General features: G+C 35.4%; 3 protein-coding genes across 4 annotated transcripts; all 3 read left to right on the top strand.

Annotated features, from left to right (window-relative positions):
- Positions 1-6634: 6634 nt before the first annotated feature.
- On the top strand, positions 6635-11946 carry RB195_025627 (uncharacterized protein; the record flags this gene model as incomplete). Its single annotated transcript, XM_013438845.2, has 12 exons — positions 6635-6769; positions 7227-7346; positions 7408-7492; positions 8130-8233; positions 8396-8507; positions 8595-8668; positions 8814-8910; positions 8966-9048; positions 9137-9284; positions 9346-9437; positions 10689-10815; positions 11870-11946. 12 exons carry the CDS (start codon positions 6635-6637, stop codon positions 11944-11946), a joined length of 1254 nt encoding a protein of 417 aa, XP_013294299.1.
- Positions 11947-21560: 9614 nt separating this feature from the next.
- Positions 21561-26360, top strand: RB195_025625 (uncharacterized protein; the record flags this gene model as incomplete). Of its 2 annotated transcripts, none has more annotated exons than XM_013438844.2 (3): positions 21561-21652; positions 23304-23357; positions 26258-26360. In XM_013438844.2, the coding sequence occupies 3 exons, from the start codon at positions 21561-21563 to the stop codon at positions 26358-26360; spliced, it is 249 nt and encodes an 82-aa protein (XP_013294298.2). The 2 variants fall into 2 exon arrangements, with proteins under 2 accessions (XP_013294298.2, XP_064069735.1); XM_064213853.1 differs by lacking the exon at positions 26258-26360 and adding an exon at positions 23571-23910.
- Positions 23987-25097, top strand: RB195_025626 (uncharacterized protein; the record flags this gene model as incomplete). Its single annotated transcript, XM_064213854.1, has 2 exons — positions 23987-24258; positions 24848-25097. 2 exons carry the CDS (start codon positions 23987-23989, stop codon positions 25095-25097), a joined length of 522 nt encoding a protein of 173 aa, XP_064069734.1.
- Positions 26361-27141: the final 781 nt, after the last annotated feature.

Raw genomic sequence — 27141 nt, 5'->3', positions numbered from 1 at the left:
CACACATACACCAATAATGGATCGCATGTGTTTCATGACCACTCTAGATGTTGGCCAAAAACTAGCCCCTTGCAATTGTTGCAATCGACGAGATAGTTCTTTGCATAGAATCGTTGCTACTTTTAGCATTACTGTAACTTTTAGGAGTATATAGTAATTCCAATAATAAAGCTAATAATCCTTGAATTTTATATTATTTCATATTATATATTACAGCTTATATATGATATACTATTTTATATATTATATGTTATATTTTATTCGTATTTTATTACTGAACAAAGAAATCTTAAGACCTAAATATGCATTTGTTCTTTCGACTGGAAACGATCCTGATCTAAAAATTTGATTTATAACTAATTTGATTAATTTGTTATATTAGATTCTAAGAACATTAGCGAGAAGAGGTTCCCTTATTTTATATAGTAATTCTGGCAAAGGATTACTATATAAAATAAGGGAACCTTCAAGGATTAGCACGGTCTGTTTTTTAATGGGCAAAAAAAAACATCCTTGAGTTGTAAGTATGTGCACTTCCTCGAATGTAAGTGATCCAAACGAAGGGAGGACAAAAAATCGCTCCTTTAGACAGACATTTTTGATAGAAGATAGTTTTTTTTTTGTAGATAGAAGCCAATGAGTTTCTGTGAAGTGAAGTTTTCGTGGCGGTAAGGATTCATCCAAGAGAGAAAAGAGAATCGCTAAGAACACTCGTCTCCTTGTGAACAACCACTTTCAAGATCCATAGCAAAAAAAAATCTGCATTATACCGTGGATCCATGAGAAGGTATTAAGCGCTTCCTATCGGAAAAAAGAAATTCATATACAAAATTCATGCAACATTAGAGTAATCTAATATTTAAAGATTCTTTTCTACTGTACTGAAGAAGAGTGATTGTTTCCAATGTGAAAAGAGGACTAAAAATAAGTAGCTATCACGTTTAGTGCGCGGAATCTTACGAATGCTAGAAAAAGCGATGAAATAATTGAACCGGAGAATATCGCGCACACAAATGATCCTCAGTGAAAATTGGTATGCTGCCTACATACAATAAAATGGCAAAGGTCAAGTATATGTCACGACCAAGTGACGAGAAAAAAAAAACTAATGATTCAAACGAAACAGAAAATTGTGTGGCACTAAACGAGAGTTGGTAGATTTTTAGCACAAAAAAAAACACTAAGTCACAATTTATTCCACTGAAAGTGGTACGATAAGAATTTGAGAAAGCCAAAGAAGTCTTTTTTCCACAAACTAGAAGATTTTCAAATAATCCCATGATCTTCATATTATTTCAAGAATATCTGCATTTCTTTTGGACAACACCTCCAGATTTATGGAAAAAATAAGGATTAATTACTCTCTAAGTCTTAACTTCGGCTTCTAAGGTAAGAATTTGAGGTTAAGGTAAAGTTTCTAAGGTGGATGTTGTCGGCAAAGTTTGGAGCATTTTAAAAATTATAAATGCCACGAAGGATCAACTTCGATGAAAAAAAAAACGTTAAAAAATCACATTTATGCCGTTGGCGAGTTTCTATCCTTCAGATATTTCTTCCATTTCATAAAAACGAGCTTTATTTTTGTTTTTTGGGATAATTAAACTTTACTATATTAGTTTTCAGAGAAATGTTCTTCCTCATTTTCTTACGATTGCTAGTAGAGTGCAAGGAACACTCAAATTTCTCTGTATTCTACGGTGAAGACATGGTTAATATTAAATCTCATTCGTAAGAGACCAAAGGATTCCGATCAAAAATCTATTGAAAATATCATCTACGTCCATATTTCGAAGGTGTATAATTTCCTAAAGCAGTATTGTTGAATACAACTTGGTTCTACACGCAACATCAACAATGGATGACTGTTCGTTCTTCTAAAGAACTCAGACGAGAATGAACTGAAAGGGATTACTCTGCAATGGTGGGATAGATGGATGATCCGACCAAAGTGAAAATTTTGATAAGGATAGTATTACGCTTGTTATCGGACCGAGTAGCAAATCCAAAAGTGTCCGAAAATTATGACCGCCTTCTTCCTTTCTTCACCACTTCCAATAAGGAGATGGAAGTCGTACGGAGATCTCGTCATAAAATTCAGCGCAGGTGTCAATGTTCAATAGAATAGTAAGCCAGTGTGCGACCACCAGGAGTTACGGCTCGAATTATTCCGACAATACCTGTCTATTGGGGATACGCATACGAAGGCGCAGGTGAAGAGACGAGAGACGTACGATTAAGCGCTAAGGTGGAGGGAGGAACGGGTATGGTATGTGTCGAACGATGAGACAAGCGCAATGTCACAAGTGCCCCTCATCAACTAGGTAGAAGGAGGAACTATGAACACGGGCGATGACCAGTTTCATACAACTTTTACCAATTCGAGTAGTGTAAAGAGATGCTGGATTTTCGCTCGTTGCTCGTTGACTCAATAATGGTGTGGTGTATGTGGTTGTGAAATGTCGTTATAAGCTGGTCCAGATATCAGTAAAGTTGATTAAGCTTTGGAAGAAACAGTGGAAGGAAGGTGAAGCAGGTCCTGCTGCACACGAGTCGGAACAGGTCACAGAAACTGTGAACACAAGCAGTGTGTCAAATGTGAAGCACACAGAGAAATGAAGCGTATCCTTTTAAGCAAAGGAGTTACTGAAAGAGGAAAATCCTTTCTCTCTATCGCCTTATTATAGCTCGGGCGCTAGTTTAAAAGAGTCTATACAGCTAAAGCTGCTTTTTGTCACATACAAACGCTACGTATCCTGACGTGTTTAAACTGTCCTCTCAATTGGCTCACATACCAAATACCGAGCGGATCCAACGATACGGCTACGATTTGCGTATGATCGTCATTTACGCAAACGCTTGGCTAGCAACAATTACCAAATTGTTCCCAACAAAAAGTGTCATCGATGTGAGTGATGGGTTTCCGAAAAAAAAAGAACCACGAAAAGGATAATCGTATGATGTTTATGTGACTGAAGAATTAATCAAGCAATTGTCCACGAAATCTGGATTTTTATTTTAGCTCTCTTCTTCTTCGGAGTGTAAAATGAGGTCCGAAGCCGAAGCTCGTTGCTTCCGGCGTCTTCCTGCCTTAGCAGTTTATCGGCAACACAAGTTTACAACCTCGAGCAGAGAAATTTTTTCGCTTTACGGCATTATTGCTCAATTTTTGCTCGTAACCAAGGAATTTTTCGCTAAACATAATTCTCCTTCTTTGTTCTCCATTATAGTCATCCAATGTTTTACTGGATTTTCGTCTCATTGAAATTGACCGGCTCTATCGAATTTCCTAAGGTTTCGTGGGAAAGCAGCTCACGCATTGGTCTACTTCTTCTGATTTGAAATCCTACACGTTTTTGTTGTTTTAAGCAAGGGAACTCTTTCTATTCAAGAGAGTTAAATACTATAGTAATATGCAATTAATAGCGGTGAGCTTTTACAATGACTAAAACTTCCAAATTTGTTATTTTCATAGATCTTCCATGAGATTCACTGTAGTCTCCAATGTTCATTTAGTAGGTTTAGTTCCACAAACATCTGTATTGTTTATACGACTTTGATTTTCACCAAATTTTCAAAATACGCAGTCGCAAAGTTCTGTATAGGTCCCATTTGGAGAATTTGATTTTGAAATTGGACTTTAACAAAGTCTCGGGAAATAAAAATGCGTAGTCTTTTTTTCTAAAATATATCTCTATTCAGGTTTGATGTACTTTTGTGCTTCTGCGTAAGTAGTTATTGAAGCTTGCAGTGATCGCATTCTTCTTGAATGCACAATTTGTTAATCAACTTTTTTTTTTGCTGAATGTTCTAAATTTTACGCTGATTCATTATTTGTTCCTTTTGATCATGTTCATTATTTTTTGAAATCAGGATATTTTTCCCCACAAAGTTTTAATTATACTGGTTATATCTTAGCTGTGCATAATGGTCACGCATTGGAAGAATTCAGTTTCTATCATATCGTCAATAATTCTAGTCGATAATCTAAGCAAGATAAATAAATTATCAACAAAACGTCAATAACTCTTCGTGTAACAATTATTTCTTGACATCGAGAGGTTTTTATTTTGTTGTTTCACCAAACCTCTCCTTACCCACATCTATTGTAAACCAACACTTTTGCGAGCATGTGCAACGCTTTACACTCACTTTTCTCAGTGCGCAAAACACTGAGCTCCGTTCTTTGAGCTATTGTAAAGTTATAGAGGTTGTCCTGCACACCGGATAACCCCACACGTGCAGTTACAACCACTATTGTTTTAGGATTGATAATAATTAACAATGTTATTAGTTTATATCTAGATTTTTCCATATCAAACGTCGATAGTTTTTACATACACGCTCACAATGCTAATGTAAAACTTCAAATTTTTATCCGAAACTAATTTTATTCCCTGAAATCTGGAAATCATGTCCGAATGTTTGAACTTTTTTCGCAGGAAACGAAGGAAAATTGGCATTTTTATGCACTTGGCACCGCATTTCAAGTTTACATCTTGATCAGAAATCTTTCATCTCTCATATCATAACGGATTATTCAATTGTTTTCCTATTCATTTTAAGAAAAAAAAAATGAAGAAGTACTGGAAAATTGATTGAAATAAGAAGAACCGTATTTGAGGTTGCTTTCCATGGTTTACTAATCCAGAAAAAAGCAGAAAAAGTCAGCAGCTATTTTTGACGCCTAATTGCCGCCAATGACCGCTTTTCTTCAATTTTTTTTTTATTTTCTCATTTCACTTTTTATTCCATGATTTTAGTTTTTCTCAGTGAGAAAAATTTATCTTGTTTTCTGCGATAACACCTTGCAGTATGTTTCTCCTTAGGTATCCTGATAGAGTGTCAGTTGTCGTACGAGTTACACGAAAATATTTTGTGAATACGAGTGTGACACGTGCGATTGCTCTTCTGTGACAGCACAACGCTGATAAATTCCCATTATTCAATCCTAAAAAGGAGGATTTTTTTGCATTTTTTGTATAGATAATTTAGCGGATAAGCAGGGAGTGGTCCGCAAATTTAGAATTAAAAAAAGAGAATTTTTTACAATTCCACTTTTGTCGACCATGAACGATTGCTGAGTTTGGATCTGATTTTCCTCTGTTGCTCCTTTTCCGTTTATGTTTAAAATAAGAGTCGTCTCTACCATTGTTTTTTTTTTGGAGAAGAGCAATTTTTTGCAGATACTAATTCTTAAACCTTCTTTTTTAAGTGAGATTTTCTTCCCGTTCGCATGAGTACTTTTTTTTTGAAAAATAGTCTTTATGTCCATACTTTAGTCGTCGCCAGAAAATAGTTTTACTTTCAAGATAGTTTTTCGAAGTTTTAAATTCGGAATATGCTGTGTTTGCAAAAGAATCTGCAAAGTTCTTTTCTTTTTCTCGTTCAAATCGATGGCTTTGTGAAAACCAACAACCGAATCCTGTCGATAGCTCTTAGATACGGCTGTACTTTCGTCAAACAGTGCACTTCAGATGAAATGACGAACAGTTTACTTTGTGAACTCATTCAAGAGGTGCTCCACAATTTTTCTTCACCGCATACATCTCTATGGTTCTCTCGATCATGCTTTTGCGCAAGATATGCGCACACATGCTTGCTGATTGAATAAGATTTTTCATATTTGCTAGATGCTGATCGTGGTTGTTTCAATCACGATATCCAATGAGAAATCCAGAAAATTCATCAAATGTTTGCATACGATGAATGAGAGTGCGTTGCGCGTGCGATATCCGTTGAAGTGTTAGCGTTAATCCAACTTTCCAACTCATCACATCATCGTCACCGTTTCGACACCTTTTGACAGAAGAAACAGATCGACGGCTCGAGATCATTCGTCGAGTGTAGGCTCTATCATTTGATAAAGATTCGGCCGCCTGTTACTCGTTGACTGGCCGGATAGCTGCGGCTTCCTCGGCTGTGCCATCCACCATTCAACTCGGCCCCTCTCTTTACAACTAGTTGTTCAGCCTGTCAAGATCTCTCCGCTCCACATTTACGCACAAACTTCGTGTCAAATTTTCATTATTTGCTTCCTGACATCATATTCTCGCCAATATTGCAACAAAAAAAAAACAAATAAATAATGCTTTTATGGTTTATCCGTTCTTCAAAAAATATTCCTCAACTTCCTCAACTTTTTTTTTACTGGAATGTATCTTTTTCCGGATGGAAGAACTCTTATAACAAGCGATAACAATACGCTATTTTCTTTTTTTAAATATACGTTGACAGATCTACTAGAAAACATGAATTACTTCTACGAGATTGTCATTCTCCACTCAGTTTGTGTAATCCCAACACATGAGACGAAAATTGAACGAAACAACTCATCAATCTTGAACGTGGAGCTCACTTCTGGCTGAAGAATAAACAAAATAAACAAAATTCAATTGTTCTTGTGACAACACCGTTTGAAACATATTCCTTTTAAATGATTTTTTCTTTTTTTTCCTTGTGTATGAAAGATTTGATCGTAAATCTTCCGAATATGAGCAACTAATTAATATGTAACAGCATATAATCAACATTACACATCTATGCGGAAGAACATTTCCGCCTAAGCTTCTCAGCTGTTCTCGGATCAAATTTCAGGATCATCGCCAATTATCAAACATGACAAGTCAATTTTAGGATGATCTGGTGTCGGGTATTAGGGATAGTGTTGTTAGCCACAACGGTATCAGCAGCGGCCCAGAAAACCGATGACTTGGAATGTATGTTCCTCGGTTATCCGGATCTTGAATACGACGGTTTTGATAGAACAGAGGTATGTGTTTTGTAGCGAAGTTCGAGTATATACTTCAACTTTTTGAACATCAAGAATCTTTTGAAAATCCCATTTTTCTAGAAAAAAAAACGTCGAAATTTTCACTCTCTTATCCTAATTTTATTCCACGTAAATTGATCCGTATAACATGATATGACATTTTAAAATCTATTGTTCCAGTGAATAAATAGAAAGGTTTTTTTTCTGCAGAACGAAAACAATATTTCAGTGAGCTAAAAATTATGGAAAAGAATCCGAGGACAATTTATTTTTGAATACGAGTGTTCCCTCAAAAACTGTACATACTCGAAAAAAACGGAAAACACTAATTTTTTTTACACTGAACAACATTTCTCTGCGCGCAAACTTAAATATGAGGTCACAAATTTCATACGAACTCCTATTTTCCTTTTTACTTTTAATTTTATAATTTCCCCATAGAAACCAACTTTTTAAGGTGTTAACCGAGAAGAACTTCAATAAAACCGTCTTTGCCGAAGATGCAAAATCAGTAGTGTTCTTCAACGATGTCGAGGAAGATGATCCAGAATTAGATCAATACGAATGTTTCATGCAGGTAGAAGAAAATTATTCACAATATTTTTTAAGCATTTCAGTAGCTAATATTCTAATTTAAGCTTTCGGCACAAATTATGACAAAACGAGGTTATAATTTCTTCACTGTCAATACAACAAAGGAACAAAAACTCAGGAAACAAGAAGGTAAAAGTTTCATTGTAATTAAGATTTTTTTTCTAATTTTTAAAACGTTCTGCTTTTGTTGTTAGCAGTTGCTGATTAGAAAGGACAGCTGCTTAAGGCTGAGAATTTTTTTCTCTTCTCTGATAGATTAGGATCGCTTTCGAGCTAACATTTAATTAGTCTGCTCATAATTTAATTATACATTAATTTAGAATTGTCTCATCGATTTCAAAGAAATCTATTCACTAATTTTTTTGAGCATTTTGTGTAATTTTTATTATTGTTGTCGATTTAGGGTTTTTAAATGCTATATTGACGGATTAGCAATACACAAATCTGCTCAGACTTCCGAACTGATTTATACGTTCTTATTTTTGCTTGCCCCCGTGACGCCCATGTTCCAATGTGTAAAGAAAGCGCATGGCGAATACTTGGCGGGTCGGTCGAGTGAATTTCGATGGTATCAGATAAATATAAAATATATATAAACATAATCCTATAAATAACAAGTTCTCTAATTGTGACAAAAATTATTTTGGTGAATCGCAAAATCCATATAGCTCATATAATTTGACTTATATTAGTACAAACACGAAAATGGTTTTTAGATTGTTTCATACAAAACCCAGCAGTGAGCCACAATATGTTTTTTTTTCAGAAGTAGACAAAGGCGAGGACACAATTCACGTGTATAAGGATGGTTTTAAAATTGAATACAACGGTGTACGTGATCCGGAAACATTTGTTGGATGGATGATGGATGTAAGTACTACACACACAATGATGTCCTACAGTTTTATCCTGATCAATTTGCTACGTTTAAATTTGTTTTGCTAAATAATATTTGGAAACAATAGTCATTCAAATATACTCTATTTTTTTCTATTAATATTCCAAAAAAAAGTGGAGATATGGTTATTGTAGATCCCTGATGATCCAGTCACAATTATCAATGATGAACATGACTTAGAAGAGTTCGAAGACCTCGAGGATGAGACCGTTAGGATTATCGGATATTTCGAACCTGGATCTGCAGGTTTTTAATAATAGCAAATTCTTTACTGCACGTTATCATCTAAGAACAGTTTTTTTTTGTTAATAGAACTTATAAGCTGCTTTGTAGCCCTCAAGGAATTCGAGGAAGCAGCAGAGGATTTCATGGGCGAAATAGAGTTCTTTGCAGTTGTTACGTCCAAGGTTTGAAATCTATTTTCATGCAGATTGGGATTTGATTATGAATTTTCGTTTCCGGAATGTCATGGATTTTATTTTGTTTGGTTTGCTGAGTCTGCTGAGATTCAATTCTAAAATTTTCTTCTAGAAAGGATTTTAAAATATTTAGTGGGCTCGCAAAGTTGGATTGAAACGGATAGGAGAAGTGCAGATGCTCCGACCTTTCGAAGAAGATCCACTTTTCGCTCCTTCTTCTGTTGACACCGGTAAATGTACTTCTTATTTCGGAAAATTCCAGTTATTTATGTCTTTGGTGTTTAGAAGAGGAATTCGAAGATTGGGTTGAGAAGCACAAAGAACCTGTCATGCAAAAATTAACCCTCGAGAACTACTTCAATGTGTGGGTACGTTAGCAAGTTCTAGAATTCTTTCTTAAAAACAGAATTATATATATTCCAAATAACAGTCAGAGTTATGAATAATTTTCTGCAGAAGGACCCCGAGGAGGATGAACGGTTGATTCTGGCGTTTGTGGATGAGGAAACTCGAGAAGGCAGAGCGATGAAAAAACTTCTTGACAAAATTGCTGATGAGAACTCAGAACATGCCGGAACATTAGAAATCGTTCTGATTGATCCTGGTAAGGCAGGATTTCAAAATTGGACGGAAAATTTGCCATACTATATTTTTACTAACTACAGATGAGTTCCCTCTTATGGTTGATGTATGGGAGGATATGTTTGGAATCGACATCGAAGAAGGACCTCAAATTGGTCTCGTCGATATTTCCGAGGTGGGTCAAGGCTAATATTTTGCTGATGAAGATGAATGATTTTTTTTTGGATCCTCCGCTCAAATATTCACATCAGTAATTTATAGTGGGAATATAAATGTTGCAAAAACCTTCTCTTTCAGTGAAATAATTTAGCGAATTATTTTTGATCGGAGAAGGTTTGTGGTATTAAGAAATACACTGCCACTTGTTGATTCTGGTAAAATAATATGAATTCTCATTTATTTTCCAGCAATTTTTGAAAACTTGTTGGATTATTCTGTTGTGTCTTGATCAATCTACTCAAAAGATGCATTTGAGTTTTTTTTTCTCTTTTTACGAGCTCTATTGCTGTATGATTCTTCTTATCTGAGTCGCAACAAAGTGCACAAACAACATGCTAAAAATATTCGATCCTCTTTGAAGTTGCTGATCTATCCTCTATCCTGATTTTCTGCCACAGGTATATAAGGAGAAGAACATTAGGGATGTGTTCAATACTCAGAAACCATGGATCTACACATAAAATGAGAATTTATTCGGTCCTATCACATCCTAAAACTTCTACATATGTTTCGAAATTAGAAAGCAAATTGATTTTGTGTAATTTTCTGCAATTTCTGCCAATCGTCAATGATTCGTTGTAAGATTTTTTTTGCATTTTAAGCACTCTGAATATTTAATAGTGGGGTATTAGATGTTTTTTCCTACTGATTCAAAGCTTAGTTAGTCAAGAATAACACTGTGGTAATGAAAGCAGACAGGTATGCATTCTGGCTAGCTTTTCTTTTAATGTCTGCTACCCTAAAGAGAATAAATTGCTCCGGATTTGCTGTCCTGTAATTTTCATGGTCCCTTTTAAACTCGTGGAAGTGAAACAGTCATTAATCGATCTTAAAGTTGCATTCCGCAGAGCTACAACAAGCGAAATGATCATTCGATGCATATGTTTCGTTTTTTTTTCGACAAACTCCCAAACATTCTTGAACCAATGTGCACCAACATCTGGATGTCAAGCAGTAAAATTTCTATGCACCAACAACAAAACTTTTTGCCTTTAGAGAATTATGCTTTTTCTGTGAGAAAATAGGTTTTTTCCAAACTCCAAACATAAATTACCGAAATGCCGCCAAACATTGTAGAAATTGAACATTTAGGAGATGGTTGCAATCGTCATATTCCAGGAATTTCATTAGATGGATTTGTGGTTTTGCATTCACATATCACACATGTATGTTAAAAAAAAACACTAAATATCATATTTTTTTTCAGAAAGAAGGCATCTGGTTCGATATTTCACAAGTGAATCTTGATGATCCGAAAAAACACAGCGATAGTAACTTTGAAGTTCTTCAAACCTGGATTGATCAGATTATGAGCGGATCGATTACACTTGATGGTAAATTTTTTTCAAGTGAACTTTTTCCTTTTTCTTCAACTTTTAGCCTCTTTTGAAATCTTTTTTATTTCATAATTACGTACGTGTCATTTACTTCTATTTCTACGGAATAATCTAGCATTCCATTTTTCATTTCTTTAATGAACCTTTTTCCGCCCATGTTTACGTGGTCTGATGTCATTTGAACAAAGTCAATCCAGAAAAAAAAATTGCTCTACGGTTTCTGAGAAGGATCAAAAATTGGTGTCCAGCCTAATTGGTGAACGAAAAGCATCGCTGGAGATGATTAGCAAAAAATGTTTTTTTGCGCGGGTATAAATGAATCATAATTTCATTACTAAAAATCACTTTCTTTTCTGTCTTCGCGATGGGAAATGTCAGGAAATTTTGCATACTGCATCCATATCGAAGAAATAGCAGCGGTTATAGTAAAGTACATAACGGTTTAAAGTTAATTTCCAAATATTTTGGTAATAGTAAAGTATATGATTGTTATTTTATCTGAGAGTTTCAAGTAGCTTGCTCTGTGCGCTCATTTTTAGTGCTCATTTATTTTTTGCTTGCTTATTTAGCAAACTATGTATGGAACTCATAGTCATATAGGTATACATAGTAATTCAAATTATAACAGCAATATAAGTTATCGAGCGTTAGAAAAATTAATTATGTAACGAAAACGTGCATTAAAATAGATAATAAAAGAGAAATGGAGTAATTTAGACTGTTAAGTATCAAAAGAGTTTTCTGATTTTATATAGGTAGGAACTTCTCTTGTACAATACACAATTCTAATCTTTAAATATTCCATATGAAAATTTCATACGTGGTGGTAGATGTGAATTTGCAGTGGCCCAACATTTTTGTCGCTTCCTACACACCCGAGAGATGACGAAGATTTGCTTCTGAACTCTCAGTTGAACTTTTCAAATATTTGAGTTAATTTAGTTAAATTAATCATTATAAGAGCAGCTTTCCTTTAATTATCGATTTCGTTTGTTTTTTTTTTTTGACTTTGTGAATATGTGCACTCTTAATACTTTCTCGTGCACTTCAGATGATGACGATGACGAGCCGGAGCCGACCCCGCCTCCACCACCAGCCAAAGGGAAAAAGGGGAAGAAGGAGCTGTAAAGCTCCCAATACCTCTGAATAACTAGCCATTTTTTCTTCGTGTAGCAGCCTCCTTATGGCTTTAACTCATAGGTGTTTTTTTTCTGTATTTTTCTTCTGAAATAGATATGCTTTCAATAAGGTTCTCGATGATGTCCCGTCGCGCCTCGCGCTTCGCGCTATATTTGCGCGACTTGCCACCGCCGCGCCAGCTCCTCGTATAGATCCAATTTGACTTTTTTACTCATCCAGAAAAAAAAGAACTTCACATTTATGTCTTTATACATTATTTAAATGTTTCATCATCATCGTCTTCTTCTTCTTCTTCGTATATTGGATGTCTTTTCGTACGAGTGAGAGTCTATGTGTTTCATGTGTATCATCATGATTTCTTTGCTCTATAGACATACATTGCAATTTACTTCTCTTGTAGTTAAAGGAGAAGCGTATTCGTTGCCTATTAACTCGACTCGGAGAGATGTTCTATAGATTTGTATTTCTATAAAATTCTATTGAACTGTCAATGGTTTAACAGTTGATCAATAATCCCAATTGTCCACTGAACTCCGCCAGATAATTCAGTATTCAACGCACATTTTAAGGTCATGCACGAGTGCGCTGCGCTCATAGAAAACTAACTACTCACTGATTGGATACTTCCGTCCTTCCTGCCCAACGAAAGGAACGAGAACGAAGAAGAAGACGAGGAGGAGGAGTAGGAGGTGCAGGAGGAGGAGGAGGAGAAGGCTCGTCGCAAATTTCTACGCGAACTCTTTCGACAGCGGAGGATGATAGGCGGCATGCGCAGCATCTTCTCAATCAACGATAGCCTTATCCACTTGAGTACGCTCGAGTGACGATTTCTGATCCTCCATCGGTCCGATGCGTTTCAGTTCGATCTACACCTAAACTTATTCAGTCACCTTGTTGCTAACGCCAAATGGAATGGCTTTGAAAATTTGTTTTAGCTTGCTTTTAGAAACTTCACACAAATATAATTTTTTTCCAAGCACTGTTCATTTGATCGCATCAGTCATTATGGATAAATCTTTCCTCAAAGGAGAGGTGTGCAGAATGACACTTTCAGAAGAGTTTCACTAGAAAAAATCTTGAAAAAAAACTTTACTAACTTTACTATTAATATCACAACTTATGAGTTTCTTATTTTGTAATATTATTAATAGTTTTTTATCCTTTATTGTATCGCACTATCGTTCTTCATTATTATATTATATTCTAGTTAATATCTTATTGTATTTATTATTTCAGTATCATATCCATGTATTCGTTAAACTCTTATATCACCTCTTTTTTGAAATTTTGCATTGTTTTTATGCAATATTCCTTTTAAAAGAAAAATTAGTGTCGTCTTATTGGGAAGAGATAAAGATCACCGAGAAATGACGAATATTCGTGTTAATGTTCCTTGAATTCCTGACTATGACATCTATTGAAAGATTAGTTTTATTCCCTTCTCGAGTTAACTAGGAGTTTTTCAGCTATATTCACGGCTACATTATTCCTTTTCCATATCCTCTAAGGAATTCCTGAAGGTGTTGAGAGCATGTGCATCTGACTATACACCTCAAAACATGTAATATAACGAAGAATCGCATCGTTCAAGGAGAATATTAGAAGTCTCCTTCAACCAAGTACATTATTTTTCTGCCAAAAAAAAAACTCTTTTAAAAATGTTCAAAATCGTAATATATAACAAAAAGGATCTAAGCAGATTTCTCTGGAAGAAGACAAGAATTAAATTTTTTTCTAAACTTAAAAATTTTTGAAATAAGAAAATTTGGAAAAGCGCATTTCTATGTTGGAATCGGGGATTCAACCGAATCCGAGTTTTTATCTATTATTCACTATCGAAAATAATCGAAAATTATGTGTATGAATGCATGAATGCGTGCAGAAATATTTATTCATTTCACAAATACAAATCCTCTACAAACAGTTCCAGAGTATTCTGAATGAATACGTTTATTTGTTTTTTTTTCCTTTTTTGGTAGGTATCATTAATTTCCTTGTTAATACAACAATAAACATAGCTGTTTTGTCTCTTTGACAAGTTTTCCAGAATCAAATAATGGAATTTTAACGATATATCATTTTGACAAATTAGTAATAAGAAATATTAACATTACCGTTCTGTTTTTATGTGTATCAATCGGTTTTTTCCATTAGTTAGACATTGTAATGCATAATAAATCAGATGGGAAGGCGGGAGTCAACATGCGGGAACCTCACAAAACCCATTCACATTCGCATTCGAATTCAAATAGTTCTATGTATAATATCCTCGTATTAAATATTATCTTATAAATCCTTGTTTGTCTACTTCTGACCTTGTTGCTGTTCACCAATACCTTTGAAACCTTTGAAACGAGTGGAAACTATAAAAAATGGAAATAACTTTAGCAAAACGAACACTTTTACGTTCAAGAAAAAGTCTTATCAAAGGGAAGTCAAACAATCTACCACTAATTCTGACCCAGAACAGCTGAGAATTATCTTATAAAGTTTTATTATCAGATTTGAAATCGCTCCACAATTCCTCGATATTTCCCTACACATGTACTTGTAAATTTTCTAAATTTTCATCTTTAATGAGTAAGGAATAGAAACGAAGGGAAATTGGAAAATTGCATCGAACCGAAGAACCTGTAGAGTCTACCGGGTTCAGTATTTGTCCGCTAACAAACGAATCTTAAAGAGTCGTCCGAAAACAAAGAACGCCGGGACGTATGGACAATGGATTTTGTCTGAGCAAATTCAATTCTGTGCAATAACGAACAGCATTCCGCTTTGTTACGAGAGCACACATTGAAGAATTCGGTTTATTTCAAACGTTTACGGCCACATTATATCTATATTATTTATTCATTTTTCTAACATTCTATTTTAATCAATTTTATTCCACTTTATTCCGTATATCCTCAATCTCTTTAAGAAACATAGAGAACTTGAGAAGCGTATAGGATCTTCAATCCTCTAAAAACCAACATCACACGAGAACATTCTTGGGGTTTGTGATCACATTCCTTGGATAATTGTTTCCTTATTCTGGAACACTTTAGGCACAATTTCCTGCTATTTTATCGTTACTAAGCGATGTATGGTACGATGCTTAAAATGTGTGAACATCTAGCTCTACTCGGTATTTTTATGTTTAAAGTTAAGAAAAAATTGATATTTCTTAGGGATTTAACTACAATTTTATAGTTTCATCGGATTTATTCGTTGATAACTCTACATCCTTCCGTTATTTTAACAATTCTTGTCATTGCATTGCTTATTTAATTGAATTAATTAATTTAAGTTTATTTAATTTTTGAAAAAATTACACATCACATTTTTTAAAAGTCGTAGATTATTACTAAAGGAAAGAGGATACTTTTAGATGTTTACTTTTTATTGGTTTGAGTATGGTGTGTTCCCACTATTAAACTACTGCGTTGTTCTCGCTCCGTGACCGAATGCAGCTACTTTTACTGCATTAATAAATCTGGATTCATTGGTTTCTGAAACCACGACTTCTAGCGCACTTTTGGGTGCGCTTAAAAATAGTAAATAGCAAATGCTTTAAAAAATAAATAAACTTAAAAAACACATTTTTGCAATAGGTACAATTAGCGAGATTAAAAAAGAACAATTTACTAAAATAAGTGATCTCAATTACAATTATTATGGGAGCAGAAAAAGCTGCGTATTCAATCAATTTTGAACATTTATAAGAAGAAAGAAAATAAAGATTATTTTCCAGAAATAAATTGTGAATAATATTATAATATAATAATATTAATTGTGTATATTATTATAATATAATAATTATTGTTATTTACGAAATGATCGAGCTATGTATTGCTACAATTTTTTTTCCTTACTCCGATGAATCATTGGCTCATTAGAGCATCCAGGTGTGCAAATTCATTCGTAAGCCGATCTGAAAAATTTCAAACACAATAAAAACGACTGATGGCCTCCTCTACAGTAATCTATTTTCGCTTATACCGAATATTTACCTCAAAAGAGTACATTTCTACTGTAGTTTCGTCTCATTTGTAGGACCGCGATTTTTTCCTGTGACGAAACGTTTTGACGGTCTCGCTCAAGAAATTTGTTAGTTACACTATAGTAGCTTAGTTATAGGAACTAATTGCCAACGAACATTATGACAGATGTCCAGAAGAATGCAAAATTAAATCAAAAATTCCTCAAATATTCTTCCCTATTTGCAGCCTCTAAGTTTGCTGCAATGAATTTTGCATGAGTTGCAGCATCTCCAAGTTAGTCAGTTTTGGCGAATGCTATAGTTTTTCCAGACATTTTTCCAGAATTAGTTTCGCATGCAGCATCAACCAAGTACATTGCATCTAACAAGGTCCAATGAATTTATGGAATGCCAGTAATTTTGCAAAAATCACATTGAATACATTAGGAAATTGCTTGGTAATTTTTAGTTGATTAAAAATTCCGAACACCATTGTCCTATAAAGTTTCCGTTTTTCAAGTCTGCTTATGATTCTCTAGCAAGGATCTCTGAGTTCTTGTCTGAAGGGTTATAAAATCGTAGAGCTATTTAGAGAATTAATCTAATTAATTAATTAATTTAGAGAATTAGAGAAGAATCCTTCCTGGTTAATTAAATTGATCGTTTTCCAATTTATTGATTTCACACTCCCAATGTCCAACGATCACTCACATTATTGTTGTCTATGTCGACTCGGAGCCAGGCTCCGTCCGACTTTTCACTCTCCGATATGAAGTTGAACTCTAGCACTGACGTAAAACGTGCAGATGCCGCTGTTGTGCTTCCAGTTCCTTCTTCTCGTGGATTATATCACGCTTATCTCATCAAGATCTTTACATCATAATTAATTTTCTTTTAAAGGTCACACTGTGAATTGGAGATAATGTCAAAAGGAAGAGTTCAAGAGAAAAAAAAAACAAAGGTTCTGCACTTGTTTTAATCTCATAACTTTTTTGTTGTTTTTGACTTGATCTGTTTTGATTTGATTTTCTAAAATACCATGGTTTTTGAAAAGTTTCTATTTCCAAGTTTTTTTCCGGCAAATTAAGTCGTTCTAAATTATTGTGGATTCTACAAATTCTCAGATCTAAAGCAATGTGTCCAGTTTGGATGGGACACGGAATTTAACTCTATTTTTCTGGCAAATTTGGAAATTTTTCTGAATTTTGTACCTAAAACAATTGTACTCTTTGACTAAAAATAATATCAATTTATTCGTTTTTATCAATTTATTTTTCCGTTTTTATTCGCGAAAAACGTTTATTAACTTTATTACTAAACTCTTCCGGAAACTTCCTGCTTACCTCCGAAAAATCAGGATCTTCAGCAAAAATTCAGGAATTTCTGCACGTATTCGTCGTCAAAAAACACTTCCGGATAACCAACGTAGCTAAAGTGTATAATGAGCACATGCTAATTGAAACCAGGTAATTATACTGAGGGAAAGAGGCACATGTGTGACAGATGGTTGGGAACTTTCTCGGAACTTTCTTTTCCCACCGGCTATTCGTGAATAATGAATTTAATTCTTCCTTTTTTTTCTTCTGGCAGGTGAGAGATTATCCACAAGTCGTGTAATATTTTTACAACAATCACTTAGTGAAGAGTTAGATTAATTAGTTTGTTAATTAGTTGAATTTCTTCGTCATGTAGATATATGCACGTCACCATCACCTCTATTTTCTCCAGGATCCCTAATTTTTTTTTTTATAAAATTTCAAATAGTACTCTTTCATACAGTGATTGCACCTCTATTGGATCCTCATACTTCTAATTTTTCCGTAAGTATGCTCATAGATAACAAGCAAATTTCTGTATTTTTCAAAAAAAGATTTTGTTGCCATTAAAAACCCTCTCTGAACTATGTTCTTTAACATCATTCTGAATGATTTTTACGATCCTTCTACCCTAAAGCACAACTGCTGGTTGCTGCGTTATCGCGTTTGTTTATAGCTCTATGTAGGCAATTTTCATGAAGCTATAAAATCGACGTTGACCACGCTGAGCTGTACCTAACATCGAATACATTATAATCCCCTTGATTTCACGTTTCACTACTCTATCCTCTACAATTTTGTTTGATTCTGGAAAAGATTTCTGCATATTGTTCCATTCTCTAGAAATACTTTCTTTCAAATGTTGCAAATAAAATTTTTATGGGCATCTATGTCAACTGCCGAAATTTCTTTTTTTCAGTCAAATCTTTTTCTCTCATACGTAATTCGAATAGCAAATATTGAAATTGGGAAGAAATATTGTAAGTGGTTATAGTTGTTTCTATTCTATAGGCAAAATAACTTCTCGGCAAAACAAATGTCTCTCTGATACAATATTGGTGGGCTCTAATCCTTGAAGATCAAATTCCTACCAACTGAGGAAGCTCACTAATACCCGAATGGATAGATTTACAGTAATACAACATTTACACGTATGTGTATGTCAAAATACTTATTTATAAACCCATTTTTCTCTCTTACTCACTCATTTTTCCCTTCAAATATTTATTTAACAGGTGCAAATCCTTTTGTTTTTACACTGAAGACGTACACCTGTTCCCAAGCTATTGAGCGAGCAGTGCAAGAGAACTAGTAGTTTTACAGTTTTCCAAACTGCATAATGTTAAGAACAGCTTTTTTAAATATTTCTCTAGCATCCAGAATATTGTGTCTGGACTAATTTTAGTCGTAATTAATGTCAGTTTTAATGTTAGGACATGTTAATTCAGTCAATGATATCGTATCCACGGCTCTTTTGACCACAAGTGTATAAGTATTTCATGACTATCATTTGAGTTAAAGAACGTTTACAGTGAGTACAGTAGCACAACCGTAACACACGGTTGTTCTGTTTAAAGCACTAATCAATTTACAGATGTGATTTCTCTTTTAAAAAAAAATTGTTAGAATATTTTCAAAGTCGTTTTAATCCGAGAACTTAAACAGGTTTCCATATTTATTTAAACAGTTTTGTTCTGTCACGGATATGGATCATTCACAAAATATTCTAAAAGACTTAAATCTGACAATATAACAATATGGGTGTTCAGAATCAACAAAAAAAAAAGTCTTATGGATATGCCTGGAAGGGTACACATGTTATTTTTTAAATTTTTTATTATTTTTTTAACTTTTATCCTTATTTTTTCCACCGCATTAGAGAATAAGAAATAATTTTTTTCACATCAGTGATGGTTATGTATGATATCCCGCAAGTATTCGCAACATATCCTCGATCGCATCAACTAAACATTGCTCAATGTTTCTGACATTTTTCTGACATTTTCTGGAATCTATTTCCCGTGGTAAAATATCCCATAAATATGTAATTTTTTGCAGCTGTTCTCTGATTTCATATAAAACTTCGAATTAACTTTTCCAGATTTAAAATCTTTAGGTTTTTCGCATCTTACTGTTCATCTCTGTTCTTTCCTCTCTTCTTCTTCATTATTTCCCACTTTTTCCTACTTTTTTACTTTAGAGGTCATGAAATGTCTACATGAATAAATGTTTGACTGGAAAAATTGCTGCCGGCATTTTTTAAGCCCTCCCTAATGGGGGTGGGATCTCGCTAGTACTGTTGTTTTTTTTTTTGCTTTTGTTGTTCTTTAAGGCTGTTCATTCAATGATATTCGCTTCTAAACAAATATAGTCACACAAATTATATCATTTTTTTCCGTCTATTATATGCATGAAGTAGTATAAAATAGGAAAAAGTACATATGCAAACACCACTGATTCTCCTAAATACAGAGATTCACTGAAATGGATCAATGATTTTAATTGTGACTTACGAATAAAGATTTTAAAAAATTTATGGCAGAGTTTTTCCACCAAAAATGTTTCGAAATCCTTATTAATCTCTCTCTCTGATCCTGATAGAAAAATCCCTGATGTCCTGTTGGAACTACCCGATGAAATAAAGGTTCGATCCATGTTTGGGGGTGCATTATTAAATTCAATTGTGAGTGCATACAAAGGTGTTATAGAGAAATATTGTGGAAACAATTGGATCAGTGCAATTTTCTATTTTCCAGGTTGAATTTATTGAGTTTAATTTTGAATTCGTGAAAATAAAAGGAACATTGCACTTTTTTACTTGCTCAAACATGATTGTCGGAAATCGATCGAAAATATCCACATTGTTCTAAGCATTGATCCCTTTAATTTTGTAACGGAATGTTTCGCAAATGAAAATAAGCCAATTAGTGTTCAAACATTGCTTAACCATATTCCCTATGGACATTTTTTTTTGCTTTCACGAAAGCACATGTGGTCCCTTCGATGTAATTATTGAACTTCTCACCACAATCGTTTTAAATAATAATGTTACCAAATGCAATTGAATATTCTCAAGTCCCCCCTGATACACATATTTCAACAAATCAGTCACAAATTTCGTTTTCTTCATCTCCTCTTGATTCTGCTGATTGAGGACGGCTCACAACCGCTTGATGCGATGACACGCTGAGTTTGAGCCGTCGATGACAAAAACAAAAACAATGAAGTTTTGTTGTGTTATTATTTCGGGTTGTTATTGTAACGTCAAATCGTATTTCAAAACGTGACATCCTCTCGTATTTCTATTTTTTTCCCTAATTTCTCGGTTTTTTCTACGACGGACGCGTAAATCTCTAAATCCATTCGAATATCGAATGAATTAGTGACCAGATACAATTGCGAAGACATTGACATGGGCAATTCTCCTTTCCTTTCTCAAAACTATTTAATTTACATTGATAATCAGTGATCTTTGTCGCAATCTCCATCTTCAAATCTTCAAAAAAATCGATAATCCTGTGATCCATGGTCCACTCCTTTTACTCGTGCTCTCTTCCCAATAGAGACCGTGCTTTCGTTTATGTAGTCGGAATAAAATCTAAAAGTATGACCGCCTTGAATTTCTTGCAAAATTGATTCTCTGCTTTCCTTTTTCCTGATTAATCCCGCACCGATGTAGGAAACGCAGTATGCAGACGTTTCTTCTTCCATTTCGTTCTGTTTATGACATCTTTATTTATCCAGAAATATACTTCGTAGGGATTATGTCAAAATGTTACATAGACAAGTTCGTCGCAAAGCAAATCCTCGGAAATGTCAATCCGATGTCGATGCCGTGGATTTTTCTTTGAGATTTCCTTGCTTATTTTTCCGATGCCGTAAAGACGCAGCTCCGGCTCTTGTGCTACTCGTTTGAATAAAGAGTATAGGTTAAAGTAAGAGTATTGATTGTTTACCACATCGTAAAATTCGTGTAGTGACAGCTCTTTTGCTTCATTCTCAGCATTTCGTGCACATGAGAACGAAAGCACTAATGTGTTAATGTGCTCATACACACGCACGTACAAATATGAAAAGAATTTCATCATCTCAATTAATTTGCTAGGATTTCTCTCATTTTCTGGATATTGTGACTACTTAAGCTCTGAAAAATCCGCTAATATACTTTCGTACTAAATTGAACTCCATCTTCTCGATTGGTCGTATTTTAATGCTCATATCGTTGTTTTTTTTAACGTATATACACACAATTATAAGCTCATACAGTATTCTTTCAGTTCTCATATAGTTACCTTAATATTTCAATCAGTTCTTCTTCCAGAAATATGTGGATGTTGATATGTTTCTTTCTTCCGGCTCTATTATTTTGCCTATGCGCATTTATTGCTTGGCTACGAGTACTACGTCTTAACAGAAGGTATAATTCTTGCTTGTATTTCTAAAATTGATGCCATGTACCTGTAACAAAGTAATTGACTTTTTAGTGGCTCAATTCAGTTCTCATTTTTCTGAACGAAACATTTTGTATTAAAGTACTGAACTTGTTAAACTTGTAATGACGTAAAGATACTACAGAACACTTATCTAGCTATACAGTATTTTTGGTTTTAGTACTACAGTATTTTTTTATTTTGTTTGCATCTATTTCATAGGAGACAACGAAATTTTGAAATGATTAAATATGAGTAATTCGTGCGAACATACGATATGTACGATTCCTTGTTTTTGGATCTCAGAAAGGTAATAGACTATTTTTAAAGAGCAGCTCATGATTTCTTGTTATTCTCTTTTTTTATAATTACCCTTCTTTAAATTACTCTTAGGAGATGTCAGAGATATTTTAGAAAATTTTATGGAACAAAATCGAACACGTTTTCACCAAAACAACGTTATTACCTCGTTTCTCATGGAATTACAGAAAAATGAGAGCAAATCTGGCCAGAATCGAGTTTTCTGTGCATGCTAATATATATGTAATATATAGGTGGATATTTAAGATCTATTATTTATGATATATATATACATATATATATATATATATATATATATATATATATATATATATATGGATAATTAAAACAAGATAGATTAATATTTTTGATCTTGAAACACCTTGTTCAAAGAATATGTGAACGTAGAAAACTACAGTACGCAAATAAGTGTCGTATTATAAACGTAGAATCCGAATTAAAAATATTTCTCATAATTGACATAAATTATTGTTTTTGCATTAATTAAGATAATTGTCTTTTCACAACTCTCTCACTCTTACCTAACCAAATTTTGAAGGTTCACACATTTGTTTGAAAACTATTTCATAAATAGATAGTAAGATAGTGGATGAATAGGAATTGCGGGAATGCTGCATTTTAGTGGATCGGTCGTGCGCTGGATAATCGGAGAAATTTATACATTCTCGTCGAAAACGAACAGATTCTTCTTTATGTTTCAGAAAAAAAACGAATCTAAAGGGAGATTTCTTTCGTAGCTTCCATCTGTTTTCTAAAACAAAGGAAGAGCCAAAAGCCTTGAAAGAATCCAAGAGAACTCCAAAACATTTGACTGGAAGAGTTCTCAAATGTTCTCTCCGGTTTGATTCTTGTTCTCACCGGATATTCATTACATTTCTTCTCTTTTCGAAAGTTATTCAGTTTTATAGAAGCATTCAGGTACACATTCTTTTTGATTTTTCACATGTAATTGCCAGTTTCTGGTGAATTCAGGTTTGAGTTGCTGAAATCACTCACTTTCTTCAGCCTGCAAATTGTTACTTCAACGATACGTTGTTGAAAAAAAATTGAAAATTCAATCAATTTTTAATTATAGTCCAATTACAAGCTTTACTATCGTATCAGAAATTGAGAATAATATTTAAGACGTAGAAAATCTTCTTCTGGAAAAATTCTCACTGATGTACGTGTAAACAAATACGTGGTACTTCTTAGGAATGTGTTCGGTTGAGTATCTTTTTGCATTCCTGCAACATGTTGCGAGGTATTACCCTGAAAAACTTAAGTAGGCTTTCGTGACACATTTGAATTTTAGTTTTTTTATGAATTCAATTGCAGAAGAGAAAAAAGGGAACGATGCAACAAACACAACGATGGAAAACGAATGAAACAGTAAGATTCAAAATTTCCTTGTTCACTTTGTAATAATATTTCCTAAACATTACAATTATCCTATTCTGATCATTTCTAAAAAGTCGCAGAACTTCTGTACCTATGCTGCTACTTTTAATGATTTATTCTTGAAATATAATTCTTTTTTCTACCGATAGTATTAGTTATTCTTCGCCTCCACCCTCTGCGCCAAAAACCCATCAGTATCATCAGCTGCTACTCTCCAGCATCAGCAGCTGATGAATCCGAATTGGATGCGTTTGAAGAGGAGCTGGAGGAAGTGATCCGCAACAAGAAGTCCTTCTACAAATTCGTTATCGGAGACTTCAACCCAAAACTAGGAAAGGACACAGAAGAGAAATACAGGATCGGAAGATTTGGACTAGGGGACCGGAACGAAAATGGCATCTTTCTGGGCTGTTGTCCGCTGCTTTCATGGGAGTTCTCTTTTTATGAAGAGAGATCGCCGTTGGTGGATATGAGAATCGCCCAATGGCGCGACTCGGGCGGAGATCAACCGCATACTAACCAGCCGAAGGTGGTGTCTACTTGACGTCTCGGTAGTACCATCCTTTCATAATGGTTCTGATCACCGTCTCCTTCGTGCGAAAATACGACTTAGCCACACGATGGAGAAGAACATTTGCTATCAGCAACGAAGGAGAAAAGAAGTTGTGTACGACGATTGTGTACTCGAGGACTCCTTGTCCCAAGGTGACTGTCATATCGAGGAGGACCCCAACGTAGACTACGAGATGCTGCTCAGAGGATTACGAGCCTTTGCTGGGCGTGTCTCGAAGCAGCGCATGACAAACTTGGACCGAATTCCAAAGACCACCGAGGAATTGTTGGAAGGAAGAAGGACTTTGGGGCTTGATACGAATGCATCGCACATTCACCGGTCAGTAGCAAATACTAGCTGCAGAAAAGCGTTGTAGGAGGATCTTTCGAAATACAGGGAGAAGACGGTTCTGGAAGCAGCACAAAGAAGAACGACTCAAAAGAAGTGCCGTCCGGATCTCCGCGAATATAATATTTTGTTAGCAGCCTTGCTAAACTAAGACGGGACTCGCACGTCTTCTTGTCGTGAGATGGAAATCATTACGGAGAGGTTCTACTCGAACCTTTTCCGTTCATCTATTCCTATGAATCCAAATCCCGATCATCCCCACTGGTGGTGCCCCACCACAGATTCTCGCTCCGGAAGTACGAGTCGCTATCAAGAACATGAAACCTGGCACATCCCCCGGACCTGATTTTATATCAGCAGACTTTCTTCGGGCTGGTGGCCATCCGCTTCATGTAATCTTAGCAGCGCACATGACATCCTATCTTCAGAAAGAAAGGATCCCAGACCAGTAGAAGACCTCGCAAACCATTCTTATCCATAACAAAGGTGACCGAGAGGACGTTCGGAACTACCGTCCGATATGCTTGCTGAGCGTGTTATACAAAGTATTCACCAAGATCATCCTCACGCGGATATCTAGGACGCTGGATGAAGCCCAGCCTCAAGAACAAGCTGGATTCCGTCAAGGGTTCAGCTGCTTGGACCACATTCAGACCGTGTCGAGGGTCATAGAGGTTTGCCGGGAATACCGCCTGCCCCTAGTTCTAACCTTCGTCGACTATGAGAAAGCCTTTGACAGCGTAGAAGCGAATGCGATACTGTCACCGCTGGTCGATCAAGGTGTGGACGCGTCGCATGTGGGGACATTAGCCAATGGCTACGATCGATGACCATTAAGATACAGCTTTTCCACCGCTCCCTCACTATGCCCATTGGAAAGGGAGTACGACAAGGCAATACTATATCGCCGAAGCTGTTCACGGCTGCATTGCAATGGATAATGAAATCACTTCCCTGGGAAGAAAGGGGCATACGTGTTGATGGAAGATTTCTCTTGAACCTTCGTTTCGCAAACGACATCGTTCTCTCTTCGAACCAGAAGCAGTAGCAATGAAGCAGAAACGACACTCAACGAATTAAACGAAGTAGAGAAGAGAATATACCTGCGAATAAACAGAACGAAGTCGCAGTTCGTGAAGAACGTCTACTGTGAGGACGGAGGAGTACAACTTGAAGGCTCCCAAATCCTGGAACCTTCGTCATACGCATACCTCGGACGTTCTATGAACATGAACTTGAAGGAAGAACTGAATAGAAGAATGAGAGCAGCATGGGTCGCATCCCTCAGGGAAGCCCAGGGAAGCCACGGACCAACTGATGGACCAAGATTTTCGTGCCCATCTGTTTGACTCAACGTTTCTTCCAGCGCTCTATTACGCAGCGGAAACGTGGGCAGACACTGCTGCAACATCTAGGAAGCTACTTACTACCCACAAAGTCCTTGGTAGATGTCTTCTGAAGTTTAACCGGCGCACATAACACTTAGCCAGTATTCGCAGCTCAGACTTAAGAGGAATGTTCCGTCTTCGCAGCCTAGCGGTATATATATATATCGAAGGCAAAGCATAGATGGGCCGGTCAAATTATGAGAAAAATCGACGATAGATGGACTGAAAGAACGCTAGAGTGAATACCAAGAGATGCTAAACGCCCTCGAGGGAGTCCGCCAACGAGATGGGGTGACGCGTTCGCTACACGGATAGAACAGCTGAGAGCTCAGCTGAATACTGCTCAAAGACCTCGTAAATGTCGAAATTTGAGAACATCTTGGATAACAATGGCGAGGGAACGAAGCGAGTGGAAGAGATGCACTTCCAGTTAAGACAGGCCATCTAACTGTCTAAGTAAGAACTACTTTTTTCATGTATCAATTTTCCTTCACTGAACGCTTACCTTGTGCTTTGCATCAGTCGTCTCACTTCCTCCTCACCGTTTACTCTCTCTACCATAAAATTTCCTTCATACTCCTCTTCCAAAAATGTTATTTCAGAAATAATGAAGTTATATGCAGCATCCCAATCCGTGTCGTGGATGTCGAAACAGGGAAAACGTTTATTTATTCCTCGAATGAGGAAATTCGTCCTGAATGCTAACGTGTCTTTGCCAATAATGGACGTGCACATCGCATATGGGAATTATAATGTTCATCTACTACCTCGATTTCATGGATGCCATTGCTTTAAGCTTTGATTTCGCTTTTTTTTTCTTCGCAAAAACGTCATATTGCTATTTTCTTCTCAAGCACACGAGACGAATGGTAGCGGAAAACATTACACAGAAAAACTAATTAAAAATGTCTTTACTTAGCTCAAAGGTATGAAACAATCTGTAAGAAATTTTTACTGATCCGCAAATATTCTGAATAACTTATCAGGAATTTTTCTCAGAATTATTGAATTGAGGAATACTTCATGGTTTTTTTTTTCATTCTTAGAAAAGCACAAACTTGTATATGCAAAACTGAATAATAACCAGAAATAAAAAGTATTGTCACTATGCCTTTTGCATAGAGAATTTTCTTGGTGTACTGATTGTTTTTTATATTATTAAAATGAGCATCAAGTGGATAAAAGGGAACATTTTCGACACCTTTTTTGTCCGTATAACCAAAATGTTGAAGCAGCTAAAGCTACTCGTGAGATCACGGTTGGAGGGTGAGAATTGATGGAACCATGAAAAACTCTAAAAAAGCAGAAAAAGTGGTGAAAAACAATAAGAAGTATAAGAAAGTTTATTTAGTCTCTAAGAGAGTATACTATTAAATATTGTGCAATAGTTCTTTTTCTTCAAAAAGTTCGAAATAGGAGAAAGAGTGGATGTTTTCTCAACCCACTACATACAATTGGTGGACTGATGGTCAATCCACCGTCCGCA

Source organism: Necator americanus, chromosome X (assembly GCF_031761385.1).
Source record: "Necator americanus strain Aroian chromosome X, whole genome shotgun sequence".
In the NCBI taxonomy this organism is placed as follows: Eukaryota; Metazoa; Nematoda; class Chromadorea; order Rhabditida; family Ancylostomatidae; genus Necator; species Necator americanus.
This window is presented reverse-complemented; position numbering and strand designations above follow the sequence as displayed.